At 33.5% G+C, this 14,187-nt stretch overlaps 3 protein-coding genes and 1 long non-coding RNA gene across 12 annotated transcripts in view; 2 read left to right on the top strand and 2 right to left on the bottom strand.

Moving 5' to 3' along the window:
* Positions 1-14,187, top strand: part of LOC126760300 (uncharacterized) — a 63,094-nt gene that overhangs the window by 22,314 nt on the left and 26,593 nt on the right. The window lies entirely within an intron of this gene.
* LOC126760282 (homeobox protein extradenticle) lies at positions 58-6,697 on the bottom strand. 3 transcript variants are annotated; one of them, XM_050475808.1, is made up of 7 exons: positions 6,593-6,672; positions 6,250-6,285; positions 4,290-4,586; positions 1,875-2,021; positions 1,651-1,822; positions 1,335-1,593; positions 58-1,275 (listed from the first exon to the last, which is right to left on the bottom strand). In XM_050475808.1, the coding sequence occupies exons 3-7, from the start codon at positions 4,552-4,554 to the stop codon at positions 991-993; spliced, it is 1,128 nt and encodes a 375-aa protein (XP_050331765.1). In that variant the 5' UTR covers positions 4,555-4,586; positions 6,250-6,285; positions 6,593-6,672; the 3' UTR covers positions 58-990. The 3 variants fall into 3 exon arrangements, with proteins under 3 accessions (XP_050331765.1, XP_050331764.1, XP_050331766.1); XM_050475807.1 differs by lacking the exon at positions 6,250-6,285 and having other exon boundaries at positions 6,593-6,697; XM_050475809.1 differs by lacking the exons at positions 6,250-6,285; positions 6,593-6,672 and adding an exon at positions 4,741-4,816.
* Positions 6,888-10,826, bottom strand: LOC126760274 (raf homolog serine/threonine-protein kinase Raf). Of its 4 annotated transcripts, none has more exons than XM_050475797.1 (6): positions 10,710-10,826; positions 9,577-10,077; positions 8,837-9,511; positions 8,631-8,777; positions 8,196-8,569; positions 6,888-8,133 (listed from the first exon to the last, which is right to left on the bottom strand). In XM_050475797.1, the coding sequence occupies exons 2-6, from the start codon at positions 9,943-9,945 to the stop codon at positions 7,554-7,556; spliced, it is 2,145 nt and encodes a 714-aa protein (XP_050331754.1). In that variant the 5' UTR covers positions 9,946-10,077; positions 10,710-10,826; the 3' UTR covers positions 6,888-7,553. The 4 variants fall into 4 exon arrangements, with proteins under 4 accessions (XP_050331754.1, XP_050331753.1, XP_050331752.1 ...); XM_050475796.1 differs by having other exon boundaries at positions 10,349-10,822; XM_050475795.1 differs by having other exon boundaries at positions 10,364-10,822.
* On the top strand, positions 11,586-13,707 carry LOC126760286 (pre-mRNA-splicing factor 38B). Of its 4 annotated transcripts, XM_050475813.1 has the most exons (6): positions 11,591-11,745; positions 11,855-11,989; positions 12,079-12,203; positions 12,323-12,458; positions 12,617-12,723; positions 12,825-13,707. In XM_050475813.1, the coding sequence occupies exons 1-6, from the start codon at positions 11,736-11,738 to the stop codon at positions 13,401-13,403; spliced, it is 1,092 nt and encodes a 363-aa protein (XP_050331770.1). In that variant the 5' UTR covers positions 11,591-11,735; the 3' UTR covers positions 13,404-13,707. The 4 variants fall into 4 exon arrangements, 3 of the variants coding, with proteins under 3 accessions (XP_050331772.1, XP_050331770.1, XP_050331771.1); XR_007667180.1 differs by lacking the exon at positions 12,825-13,707 and having other exon boundaries at positions 11,586-11,745; positions 12,323-12,554; positions 12,617-12,716; XM_050475815.1 differs by lacking the exon at positions 12,825-13,707 and having other exon boundaries at positions 11,586-11,745; positions 12,323-12,465; positions 12,617-12,717.

The raw sequence follows: 14,187 nt of genomic DNA, 5'->3' as shown, positions 1-14,187 counted from the left end.
CAATTCGATAAATCTGTACACATATCGTTTTATGAACCCAATAAACGGTCAGATAAATTGTTTGCCACAATTTTATATACTTTATTAATTTAAAATAATTACACATTATAAATTGAAGGTAATGCTTTTTATAGTTATATTAGAGAACTTGTTACAATACTTTCTATTAAATACTTGAAGAATGTTGGCCAAAAGTACAATAGTTACGTACATAGGTAATAGATAAGTAAATGTGCTCATATTGAGATTTTTGCTTTAGCTTGCATAACTTTTTTTATCTACCTCTCTTGAGATGTATCGTCAGTTAAAAGGTTGTGCTAAAAAAATATAAGTATCGTAAATTTGGGCTTGGCAAAGTATTAATATTATATGCACACCTACATACATCATCGAATTTGCACTCTATAATTAGCTGTTTTAGCTGTTACCATACAATTAAAATTGTAGATTTTGATAGCTGCTTCTGAATTTGCACATGTTTTTTATATTTTTATTACTATGATGTATGTTAATATTTATATCTAAAGTTTCGTATACGGATTTTCATTTCAATAAAAGATTGTTACGCTTAATTCAAATTATATATAGATGCCTACATATTATCGTATGCAATATTACGTATACATTATTGTTAATTGCGTATACACACTGCGGAGCAAAAATGAACATATAAAGTGGAGTTTTTATGCTTTTGAAGCTTAAAATAAAAGATTTCCTAGGTAAACGAACTGGGCGTGATATTGATTAGGATAACGTAAATAAGTATATTGAAATCAAAAAGTTAAGGTATCTGCAATTTTATATGATTTGTAGGAATTGTAAAAATATTGAATACTTTGTCTGAAATTAACATTATAATATTAAGATATTGACAAAGCATATCAAGTTTTTAATTTAATAATAAAAATATGTATCTTAATATATTTCACAAGTGATTTTTTATGTTCACTTTTGCTCGTATACATGTGAAGTGTGGTATGTTAAACCGCCTCAAGGGCTAAGGTCCTGATGTAGAGTATGGTCGTAACCGCCCATACTGTTATCGTATTGCTGCTGATCGTACCCGCCTGAGCCCATGGGGTAGCCCATAGAATCCTGTGGAGGTGCTGGTGACATCATAGGTGTAGTGGTGCCACTTGGTGGGCCAGCCATTGAATATGGCGAAGCACCAGCTGCCTTCTTAGCAGCATATAAATTGGCCTCTTCCTGTGCCTTACCTATGTTCTTTTTGTATCGAATGCGTTTGTTACCGAACCAATTAGAAACTTGGGAAACCTTAAAAAAATTAAAATATTTCAAAACTTTTTACACATAATTTTGGTTTATAAACGCACTGTTATTCCACACTTTCTCGCTAACTCCTCTTTTGCTTCCTCAGATGGATATGGGTTGCTCAAATGACTATAGAAATACTCATTGAGAATTTCGGAAGCTTGCTTACTAAAATTGCGACGCTTACGTCTAGCGTCCAGAAATCGAGATCGTAATATCATTACAGCTTCGCACGTCGATTGCTTCAACTGCATTTGTATTGAGCTGAATTTTTTGTGAATTATTTGGACCATGCGTTCAATTTCCTTAGGTGTAATTGGCCTGTAAATAGAGAATACTCGTGAACCATGTATTTGTATCCTTAGTATAATTACGCACCTGGTCCTACTTTGTTCTCGAAGTAAGTTCATAACATGTGTGGTGAATTCATTGCACGCCTGTTCATATTTCTCTAGCTCTTGATGATATATCTGACGAATCTGTGCAAGCTTTGCTCGGTAATCTGAATGCTCAATTGCGTTGTCAGCTCCATCGATCGACAAGGAAGATCCTGTTTAGTGAAAATTTAGTGCAAAGCAAAGTATATATATTGTTGAATATACCTTGACTTGCTGCTGCCGCGGAAGCGGCCGCTGCACCGCCACCACCTTTTTCTGGTCCTGCAACACCTTCTGCGATAAGCATATTATCCAGACGCATTAACTGTGGATCTGGTGGTTCTTCCTCTTGCGTATTACGAATGGAAAGGACTTCGCAGAAAAAATTTTTAATATATTAATTAACAAAGTATTCATTTACATATATTATTTTTATTTATACATTTAATATATAAATTTTTTAAGCCGTTTCACGAATTATTTTATCGTTATACATTTACTTTCGCCTAAAATCTTGAGCTAATTATAACATAGGACTGAATCTATTATTTATTATTATATTTAGTCCTTTTTATATTTATTTTATAGTTTCATACTTCGTATAATCGCATAACATTTCAGATTCACCTCTGCAACAGATAATGAAATTAAATTCCCAATTTGTATTTGCCCAGTTACTCAAGAGATTTTGTCTCTATTTGCATTTTGTCCAGAAATACTCATGACAATATGCATAATTTTGTTTCGTTTTTCAAATAAAAATAGACAAAATCAGAACTCAATACGCAAGATGTTGCAAACATTTCATTCAAAGCTAACAACAAGGTACTCATAAAGTAACATCCTGTACCATTACATCGTTTGCATAGCCCACACCCAAATCATTTAATCTAAAACTTGTGCGAAATAGTCCGCAACCATTCAGAACGCACATCCGTGTATTGTGGCTTGCTACTCATATTGAAGGGATGAACCAAGGCAGAAATAGAAAAACAGACAACAAGAAATACAAACGCATCATAACCCCAACCATCGGCACGTACAGCTCACAGGGATGGTCCCTGAGCTTGCAAAGTAGTTGTATGCCAATTTAAGATTAGATTAAAAAACTTTAGCTTTCATTTTCTTATTGTATTCCTTTGTGTTGCCACTATAGATTCGTATTGCTTTGCTTGCTTCTCGTAGTGCATATGTAAATATACATACATATGTCTTTATGTATACAAGAAAGTATGCACAAGCAATGAAACACACGCACTAGCTGAACCAAGTTGGCAAAATTATTAAAATGCCGTGTAGATTTTGCACTTAAAACATGATTAAATTTGCAAGGTAGAACTTTAAGGAACTGCAATGCACATAGATATGCCATTGAGTAGAAAAAAATGTGTGGTCAGAGAGATATTCAAGAGAATTTCAATATCGGGTTAATTTTTTATTGAATATGGCATATTTTATTCATATAACTCTTCTGTTGAGCAGAGCATTTTATTAATAACAACCATAATAATACCCTTTCATTTGTATTATCGTAATTATAGAAGACAATTATTTACCTGCATACATATGAATATCAAATAAACAAATGAGGTAAATTGTTTATTCGAGTATATTTTAAGCAACTTTATGGAAAAAGCATTGTCGCGTTAATAAAATTCTGTCACAGCAAGTAGGCGCGACAAGATTTAACATTACATGCAATTTGCATATGCCTGTTATACACTGTACGAACTCAGGAGACATTGAATATTAAACCGGATCGATGCTGCAGAGTTGCGGTGCTGAACTTTAGTTTAAACGGTGCAAGCTGACAAGTAATGGATAAACATTTAAAACATCTTCTTGATTTCTAACATCACTACATTTAAGATATGTAAAGATCCTGAGACAATGATGTGAACATATTAAATATTCGCGAATGCGTTAAGATAACAAAAATGGTTTCAAAATTATGAAAAACTATTAAATGATGCTTGATATTATATTTCAAACTTAAATTCGTAGTTAGAAAAATAAAAACCTTTTAAAACGTTTAATATTTTTGTATATAATATGTTGGCATGTCAAATTCAAAACATAATTCTACATTTTCTTATTTAAACAACAACTAAAAAGCATTACATAGGATTTAAAATAATAGTTATTTGATTTTTATCTGATGATTTCAGTTTCCATCTAGGAACCAACTTTTGTCTTTAATATTTTTTATTATAACCTGTCACTTTACCTCTTGCTCATTTTTTCGGTTTAGTAATATCTACATAAGAAAATTGTCAATTGTGATTTCTACGACAATGCTGTTGACCCATTCAAAACACATGTTACATTTTCAATAAAGTCACATAAGCTTACATTTCGCCAATGAAAATGTGAAAAATAGGGGTTGTAGCATGAAGATTTAAATACTCTATAGAATCTTACATTGTGGACCACTGGGAACGTGCTTTGCATTTTATGAACACTGGCGACAAAGCAAATATAGTTTGTTTTGTACTATTTGTGCAAACATAAAACAGAATTAATGAAAATCAACAAATATTGGTTGATTTTGCGCTCAATTGATTATGGTGCAGAAATTTTAAATATGTCGGCCAAAATATAAGGGGGAAACGAGGGAAAAAATAATAATTTTTCACTTACCGGTTTTCTCCTTAATCTCACACAGCACCGAAAACAAAGCCGGCTTCATACGATGACAGTTTAAAGTGTGTTTTCTTGCTTGCGCCTCATCTAATGATTGCTCCGAAATGCTCATGATCTGCTGCAAAATTTCACCGATATCTTTCTGTTTACGCACTTCATTTTCGTTTCCAGTATTTTGTCCATCATCCTGACCTGGCATACCATAGGCTTGCGGAGCCATCATACCGCCCGTATGAGCCATCATACGATTGGGGTCTTCCATATTGTGTCCGCCGCAATGCTTTAATGCCGTTTCTAAATATTACGAAAAACCACTTATCTTTAAATGCATTTTCATTCGTATAAAATTTGAGCAAATAGCGACACTGTGCAAGTACAATAAATTTACTTATGTATGTTCTATATGTACAAATTATTTGCGAAAAATCATGTTATTGAATTTTCTTACTAGAAAGAAGGCAAACAAAGCGTATTAATTCCACTGCCAACGAGATTCAATTGAAAACTAAAATCAAAACTGATTATAGGGCAACGTTCAAGCTACCGAATCAGATACATACATATCTTTTACGCGTGCCTGTTCTCTCGATGCTTAGCTCTTAGCTCACTGCTTTTGACATATACTCTTAAAATGAACAGCAGGCAATCAGACACGCCACAATTGTTTTGCTACTCTCATCTCGTAACTAAAAACGTAGTCAGATGAACAAAAGACTTAACATTATGTTTATGAATATCTAATTGTTTAAATTTCAAGGATATAACATATGACGGTAGTTTGTCGTTACGAGTACCAAATAGAAGGACACTAGTTGCCTTCTAATTAATATAACTGGTCTGTTCCTAAGACGATAAATACTTACTGCATGCATGAGATATTTGCCTGTGGTCTATATTTTAAAATAAAGGACACATGTACAAATCATGTTAATCTCAAAGTGATATATTATGACTATTAGGGTTTTTTCGGTTGCAGAAGATACAATAATAACTTTTATAAAACAAGACCCTATTTCATTTTTAAGAGCGGTACTTTATGCAGTATTTTGTTAAACAGTTCCAATGGTGTGGAGGTGACCTCTTCGGAACACGGAATAGAAGCTCAAATCAATTATTCTGTTGTATATTAAGAATCGAATCAATATCATATTGCCGTAAATTTTTCGTGGGCATGTACCCTTCGTTATTAGCTACCATTATTTTGAACAAAATATTTATGGTGTATATATAATTCATGTATTATTTTAATATATTTAATTTTGAAATATCACAATAAATCGTATTTAACATTGGCTGTCGGAAATACTTAGCGACACTTGACACTTTCATTTGCAAAGGTAGATTTTATCTTCGAAATACTTTATCTTATGATTGGTGATTTGTATTAGCTTTGGTATCCTTTTTATATTATGATAAGTCTGTTTAAGGTTTTACAATCAGTATTACTATTTCACGTTGTAAAATTTGCTGTTTCCCAATGATAACAGAGTAGTTAAAATTTTTAACCTTGAATAATAGTGGACGTATATACATACATCCTACTAACAACTGTAATATAAAAAAAAATATGGAACTTTCCACATATGCAATTTAATAAACCTGGGTGTGGTTTGCTCCAAATGATGTGATAACAAACTTTTCCTAATAGAATAAATTTGGGTACATGTAGTAGCCCACCGTCGCCTGAATCCATGTTTAGGTGACAGTTGTAGAAACTAATTCATAAAAAGGCTGTGGAGTGGCGACTCGCTGAAACTTCATTGGAGCACATAGGTTTTACAATTTAATGATATTACACCTCTGTTTTTTAGAAATTTTTTAGGTAAAAATACGCTGTACAACGTTAGTATTTTAGAGGTAACCTGCGCAATCTGCTCTACCCATTTTGAATACACATTTGCGTACGTATATTTACTATATGTATATGTAATATTGCATATGAATTATATTTACTTACATTTAGAGGAACAGTGTGATATTAAATTACAGAAAACTAAAAATGTAAAGTTGTACACGATTAAAAAAAGTAAATAAGTAAAACTTTAAATAGTTTAAGTGGATAATTTATACTATGTACACAAACAAGTGCATTTGTAACCGCTGAGGAAAATAGATAGAGAAAAGTCATACGAAAACGAGGAGACGAGAAACACGAAAGCAGTACCGAAAACGTTTGTAGTTTCACTTGTTTTCTTGTGGTAATAACACTAAGCTTATATAGTTACACTCGTTCTTATGTTTTTATGATTTTTCAAACTATTTTGCGTATTTAAAACTTAGCCAAAATATTTTCTACTAACCAGATATCAATAAAATTCTAAGCACACGAAAAATCAGAAATTTCAGAGCATCAATTGGAAATCGTTTGAAAGTATTGCCAGATGTGACAAATAATTTTGTCAAAATAAAATCCATACCATTGAATAATGCCATATCGCTACTTGCAACTAACAATCTATTACAATTACAAATACATAAAATCTTGTTAGTACACTAGGTGTCTTCAATATGATTGTTTTCTTTAATTCAAATGTTTTTATACTATATCACACAAAATATTACCTTTGTAAATATACCTACTAATTAAAGGTAAAATTAGTTTTGAATTTTATTTTATTTAGTTGGACAAGCTTAATGTCTAAACTTGTCCGGTGAAACATATTTTATATAATCTTAATATCTTAAAATCATTTACATATTATATTAATTTACTTATTTTTTAGTTACATTCTCAATGCAATTAAATGCTCTTGCCCTCTAATTATTCTACTTAAAACTTTAATTAAGGTAGTGTTTCACAAAAACGTAATTCTATTCATAAGCATCTATGAAATATCAGGCTAAGCTGAAGATTCCGAAGATACCAACAAGTCACCATTGCTGGCGAGCGGTTCATGTTTTATTAAATTCAATTAACAAATTGGCAAATGCTTTCAAAACACTCGGATCTATACACCGGAACGAACTTTAAGCCAAGAACTGTTTGCTCAACAAAATTCCTGAAAACTGTTTAGAGAATTTTTTTTTTACTAATGCAATAACTGTGTTTGTATATTAACTCAGACTTAGAGAAAATAAAATATTATTTTAAGTATATTTTGCCGTCAATAACAATGGCCCGAAAATTTTAAGTGTATGTAACTAAATTTCCTTGCTCTTTGTTACATAGTCAAAGGTACCTACACTAGTTTTTAGTGTTCAAAAGGGATATCGCCTGTCCCTCATTTTTGTTATCACAATAGTAATATCGGATCAGCATCGCTAGATATTACCCGCACTATTATAAAACTGGAAATTACTGAAGTTAACTGGAGTTTTAGGACTAGGGCACTGATAGAAATCTTCACTATGTAACTGTGTTTGCGTCATATTTGGTTCACTAGCACTACGGTGAATTTTCGGCATTGCCCTTAACATAGTTTCCAACATGTTCAGTAGAGGTCGAAATAGTGGGCGATCGTTTCGATCATATTTAATACAATCCTCGGCCAGACGTTTGAGAGCTTGTGGGGCGTCCCCTCGCACTTTAGTCATATCTGGTCGAAGCAATCCCCGTCCAACCATGAACAAAATTTGGTCTTTGTTGTTGATATGACTATATGGTAAACATTCAGCTAATAGCTCGTATATAACAATACCAAAGGCATAAACGTCCGATTGGAAGGAATAAGGATTCTGTTCTTGCATGCGTATCACTTCGGGAGCCATCCACAAAATACTGCCAGTAGGTTGATTCGCTTGTTTTTCTCCAGACCAGCGTGTCTTTGCAGTGGCCAAACCGAAATCACCTATCTTTACCGACAAATCCTCATGTAAAAATATGTTGTTAGATTTTAAATCCCTAAAAGGTAATCAAACGTTGCAGATTAAAATAATTTTCGAATATACAGCTGAATCTTATACCTATGAATTATATTTTTTGCATGAAGATAATCCATTCCTTGCGCCACTTGTCTACCAATATCGATTAAAGTGTTGAGTTTAAACTTAGTTTCATTTACGTGTATATGTTTGTACAGACTAGAACCTTCGCACCATTGCGTTACAATAGCTAACGACGGTTTAGAGACACACCCCATAAACAAAAGAATATTGCAATGTCGGGTCTTTTTTAACATGGCCACTTCATTTTTAAATGCCTGCAACTGGACAGGACTTGGAGTTTTAACATTCAATGTTTTTACAGCCACTGGACCATGCCAATGAGCTTTATATACGGTACCAAAAGATCCGGAACCAATCCTCGGACCAATCAGGATTTCCTCAGCTTGAATATTCTATAATGTATATAAATGTATGATTAAATGTACTTTTTCACTTCGCTTTTAAAAACCATACCCAATTTTCTTCAGAACCTTTTCCGTCCCGAGGTGACAAAAGATTTTTATTGCTTTCGTCTGCAGACCGAGCTCTTTGTCGCTTTATAGTTTTCAACGTGCCGGTGGGTGAAGCCTGTGTTGAGTTAGGGTGATCGCTACCATGATGCTGAAATTAAATATCCATCAGAATATTAAAACCTTTATTATTATTTCTGCAATAGTAACCTGTAAAGGAACATGATTCTGCACTAAACACCGTTGCGCCTCTGTTAATGGTCTATTAATACACACATTCGGAGCTGAGTTTGAGCGATCTTGTTGGCTAATTGTGCGAGGGTGCCTTCCTTGATTTAATATCGCATTCCTTCCAGGATGTAATATTCCAACAAAATTTTCTGGGTTTTGTGCCAAAAGTCGTTGATAATAGGAAATATCCATTGGAAATTGTTGACAAAGTGTGGGTACTTTATCGGAACATCTTTGATGGAACCGAAAATTACACTGGCTGCAGTAAAAACCACTAAAAAGCAAACGACGACAGCCCTCACAAAAGGCCAATGAAAAAAATGTCTTTCTTATGAACTGGTGTGATATATGAGTCATTATTGGAAATTTATCCAATAAGCGTACATAAATTTCTTCCACCATGAGTGAACCAATATCAGTGTCCCATGGAATAATGCTGCGGCCACTATCTGTTGCAGAAACTTCACACATGTCTGGTTTTAGTTGTCGTAATTTAAGTGCCTTCATAAGCGCATCTCGTAATCGAACACCTGGTACAACTTCAACAGATGTTCGCTGTTGATTTGGTAAATGAGCTCGCAACAGCACTTTTGGTGGTCGCGTTAAAGTACTACATCGACTTCCACTATTACTGTTTGCCACATAAGAATCCGTCTAAATATAAAAAATTTTACCATATGAATAGGAATGAAATAAAAAAACCATAACAATTTACAAACCATATCAATTGATGGTAAATGCGCATGTTGATGCGATGATTGTTGCTGATTCTGATTCTGATATTGGGATTGGTGATTGGTATATTCAAACTGGATTTTTTGTTGATCTATTTTATTTGCTTCCTCTTGCTGGCTGCTCACTTGCTCCATTAGTTCATGTTCCTTTACGAAAAGATCATGAAGCTTCGAAGTAAGTTCTTGATATTCTGTTATATACATTGGAGGCGGCTCTTGTAAATTTGCAAACTTTGCATTAAGGGCATCTATATTTTCACGCGTAACATGTATTACAGATTGAACATTTTGGAGCTCTTCGGCAAGAGGATCGAACAAATCTCCACTATCGTCGGTAGAAGAGGTGCTAGACATATTGGCGTTTAGATATTTAGTTTTCTATACTGCTGTTCGAAATGGTAATTATTAAGAGCACGACTTTCCGCTTTAAATGTACATAAGTGGTATATATTCTTATTTTTATGTTTTCACATCAGCTCCGCAGTTCTGCAAAGCAGAAAAATAATAGTAAAAAATATAACTGCTTTCGCCCAACTTCTAAATGTTAAAATCCATTTTATATGAAAACTAAACAAGGTATCGGACGTTCAATTTTTTTGCTAACACAAATTCGCAAATAAGCCGGATTGTACAAAGAAATTGACAGGGTTGCAATAATCAATTTATTTATAAAAATATATATATTTTGGTACTTCGTCAGGAAGAGAAATATTTTGTGGACAATGATAAAAAAGATATACAAATATACTTTTCTTACAGCATTTGTGCTTACTGTGTGTGGGTTTGGTATTATTCCATCTTTAAGTCAGCTGTTTAATTTCTTTTGGGTATATGTTACAAACTTAAGAATACAATATATATTTTGTTGTATTTAACTTTAACATTTTCGATAGATTTTATATATTTGTGGTCCAATTATGAATTTATGTTATATATTATATTATATTCCCTTATTGTGTAGCTAATAACCAAACATAAGTATTCATAATTTTTACATATAATGTAGCTTTGAGCCTAGTTAGTCTTACAGCACCACACAAAAGGTGTATACTTTCTCTTTCACATCCTTAGAAATTGTTAAAATCACGAAACGTAAAAACTTCATTAATTTCTTTTACCGTTTAAAAGAGCAATAATTAAAATTGTTCAACAATTTTTTACTTCTGGTAGTATTGTGTGTGACATTGAATTTCCCCAAATATGTAATACTACATTGTTGCTGTTAAAAATGCGGACTGCAAGGATACGACGAACAGGGTTGCTTATCTAGGATTTTTTTGCTAGTTCTGGAAACAACGAATTGATTAATAGTTACATTTACGTTATTAATTTCGATTCTCGAAAAAAGCCGACATTATAGTTGTAAACATTTTAAATATAAAAAAATCAGTTGGTAGCATTGAAAAATTTCCCGCTAAGTTTAACAACGCGTGATATGGAGACGGTTTTCGCTTATTTCATACTGCAGCATTTTTTCACATACAGTAAATTTTTAATTCTAATTCTTAAAACAAAACGGTGCTGATCGTGAGTGAAACTTAAAACAATACAATTTAAGAATATTGTGTAAAATTGGTTGTAATTGGTTAATTGTTATATATAAAGTGAACAGACTTGTTAGCGGAAATGGATGACGGTAAGCGCAAATATTGCAAACTGATAACCTCACAATTTTGATTGGAAGTTTATGTCAGTCTAAAATCAATTTTTAAGATATTTAGACAAGAGGCTAGAAATGAGGTTTGATATATTTAATAAATTGTTTAGCGTAGCATATTTTTTTAACAACCCAGCAAGTGCTAATACCCGAGACTCGTCTGAAAAATTTTTATCGAATCTAATTCATACAGAAATTTCAGAATGTGTGTAGTCTAGTCTGTTAGTTTTGTCAACTCGGTCGTTTATTGAATTTCGTCTACGTCTGAATAATTTCACAAAGAGAGAATTTAGTGGCAGCATTGAAAGTAAGAGCTTTGCTGAATGATTTCTTATTCCGCTGAATTCGTGGTTGTCGCGTTTTGTACATATTTTTCCGTCGCCAAACGTTTATGGTATTTTATCGTGAGTTATGGAAACTAATAGATTTTTATTAAAAATTGTTGATTATTAATTGTAAAGTGTGTGAGAATAAACTATTAATTAAAATGGATGAAGGTAAGAGGAAGTATCTGTAAATTGGCAAAGATATGTGCGAAGTCAATTTTAGATCGGCAGATTGTTTAAAGTCGTTGGACTCATTCAATAATTGTAATATATTTTGTAGAATATCAGCAGCAGTCTTCAGCGGCGAAGAAGATTGGTAAACAACATAATACTCTGCCGCTGTGGGGAAATGAAGCAACTATGAACCTCAATCCCCTTATTCTAGCGAACATACAGGGCTCTAGCTATTTCAAAGGTACGTCCCGAAAGGTACAGTAGCGAACACACATTTGATTTTGGTCTTTGAAGGATTTTTTATTATCTCTTTTTTTTTATCAATTATAGTTCATTTGTTCAAACTTAAAACTTATCATGAAGTTGTTGACGAGATCTATTATCAAGTAAAACACATGGAGCCTTGGGAGCGAGGATCTCGAAAAACGTCTGGACAAACTGGCATGTGTGGCGGAGTGAGTTTATGAAATGTAGTATTTCGTTTTAAATAAATATACTGCATATAAAAGTTAAATTACTTGCAGTAGTTAAAAGGGATTTTATTTTCATACTAAATAGCATTCATATATTTAAGGTGCGAGGAGTGGGCGCTGGCGGCATTGTATCCACGGCTTACTGTCTATTGTATAAATTGTACACCCTTAGGCTGACTAGAAAGCAGGTTAACGGACTTCTAAACCACACAGATTCACCCTATATAAGGGCTCTAGGTAGGTGGTAAGTCAAAAGGTGTTAACAGCACCGTCATCACAATATCCAGATATATCAGATCAATCCAGTTCTGCTTTCGGAGGTATTTTGCAAATGTAACATTTTTTAAAGAAAAATTTATGTACATCAAACAATTAAAACAATGAATTATTTTCAGGTTTTATGTACCTTAGATATACTCAACCGCCAGCAGATTTGTACGACTGGTATGAAGATTATTTTCAAGATGAAGAAGAAATTGATGTAAAGGCTGGCGGTGGACAGGTGAGTCGAGTGTATGAGTCAATATATCAATAAACATTAAATATTATTTTCTCAAAATGGAAATTATTAGTAATTGCTTTTGTTTTTCTCTTACAATGCAGACTATAACTATTGGCCAGGTGGTGTATCAATTTCTCACTAAGCTCGATTGGTTTTCTACATTATTTCCTCGTATACCTGTTCCTATCCAAAAGCAAATAGAAAAGAAATTGGAGGAATATTGTCGCAAAAATAATATAAGTCAACAGCAATTAAGCTCAGCAAGGAATGTGGCACCCAATAGTGGAGGTGCGAATTATGACTATGATGATGCAGTTTATGATCGCAGAAGTGGTGGCGCTGGTAGCAGTCGAAGCAGACTTCAACAAGCAAGTAGTGGGAGTTATCGAGACGAGCACGATGACCGCGATAACTACTGTAACAGAAGACGTGAAGATTCGCCTTCAAACTCATACCACAGCAGCAGGGATCGGGATCACTACCGAGAAAAGCACAAGAAAAAACATAAGCGCAAGCACCATTCTAGAAGTAGAAGTCGTAGTCGAAGTGAAAGTCGGAATCGAACTGAACGGAGAAAAGATTTGGATTGTGATAGGGACCGTGAACGTGAGCGAAACAGGCCTAAGGAAAGAGATTTCGAGCGTCGTGGCCGTGACTATGAGGAGCGCCGATATCGTTAAAAATCTATTAAATTATATAGGAATAAACACAGACGGAGGCACAAAGTAAATACGGAGTAAAAAGATGGGGAAAATTATATAATTTTCCTAAGTCCTATAGCCCGAAAACATTAAATACATTATAACATTTCCATTTTATAAGCCATTGTTGAACTCAGGACGTCTGTTGTCTTATACTTTCTTTATATTGTATACAGCAAATAGATATGTTGGTTTAAATGTTACAGTAGTTACTGAAATTGTTTTGCTTAATACTAAAGATGATTTAATGAATAAATAACCCGATGAGGTAATTACAAGCATATGCACATATATCATTTATTCGACTGCTGAGATGTTGCAAGTGTTAATCACTGCGAAAATATAGCAAGACATCGGGTGCGTTCGAGCTACGTAAATATTAGAAAAGCACAAGCAGTATTGCTTATGTTTTCTGATACTTTGCTGAGGTGCAGGCAAAAATTTATTGCTGCTGATTTATTTGCATAAATTGCGCAAAAAAATTGACGATTGAACGGTATTCGGTATGCATGTGTATGTAACCGAACTCTTTATACTCTTGCATCTTGCAAAGATCAAAAAAGGGGAAATACTTTTTTTATCTTGATATTGATCGATCAGTTTGTATGGCAACTAAATGCTAGTGGTCCCGCCTGAACACGAGAAAGGACTTGATTTTGACCCATTGCTGTGTATGGCATTTATAGCTTATAGTGATTCGATATCGGAAGTTCCGAGTAATGATAAGTTTCTTGAAAAAAAGAACGTGTGCAACTTTGTTTAC

Source organism: Bactrocera neohumeralis, chromosome 5 (genome assembly GCF_024586455.1).
Source record: "Bactrocera neohumeralis isolate Rockhampton chromosome 5, APGP_CSIRO_Bneo_wtdbg2-racon-allhic-juicebox.fasta_v2, whole genome shotgun sequence".
Classification (NCBI taxonomy): domain Eukaryota; kingdom Metazoa; phylum Arthropoda; class Insecta; order Diptera; family Tephritidae; genus Bactrocera; species Bactrocera neohumeralis.
This window is presented reverse-complemented; position numbering and strand designations above follow the sequence as displayed.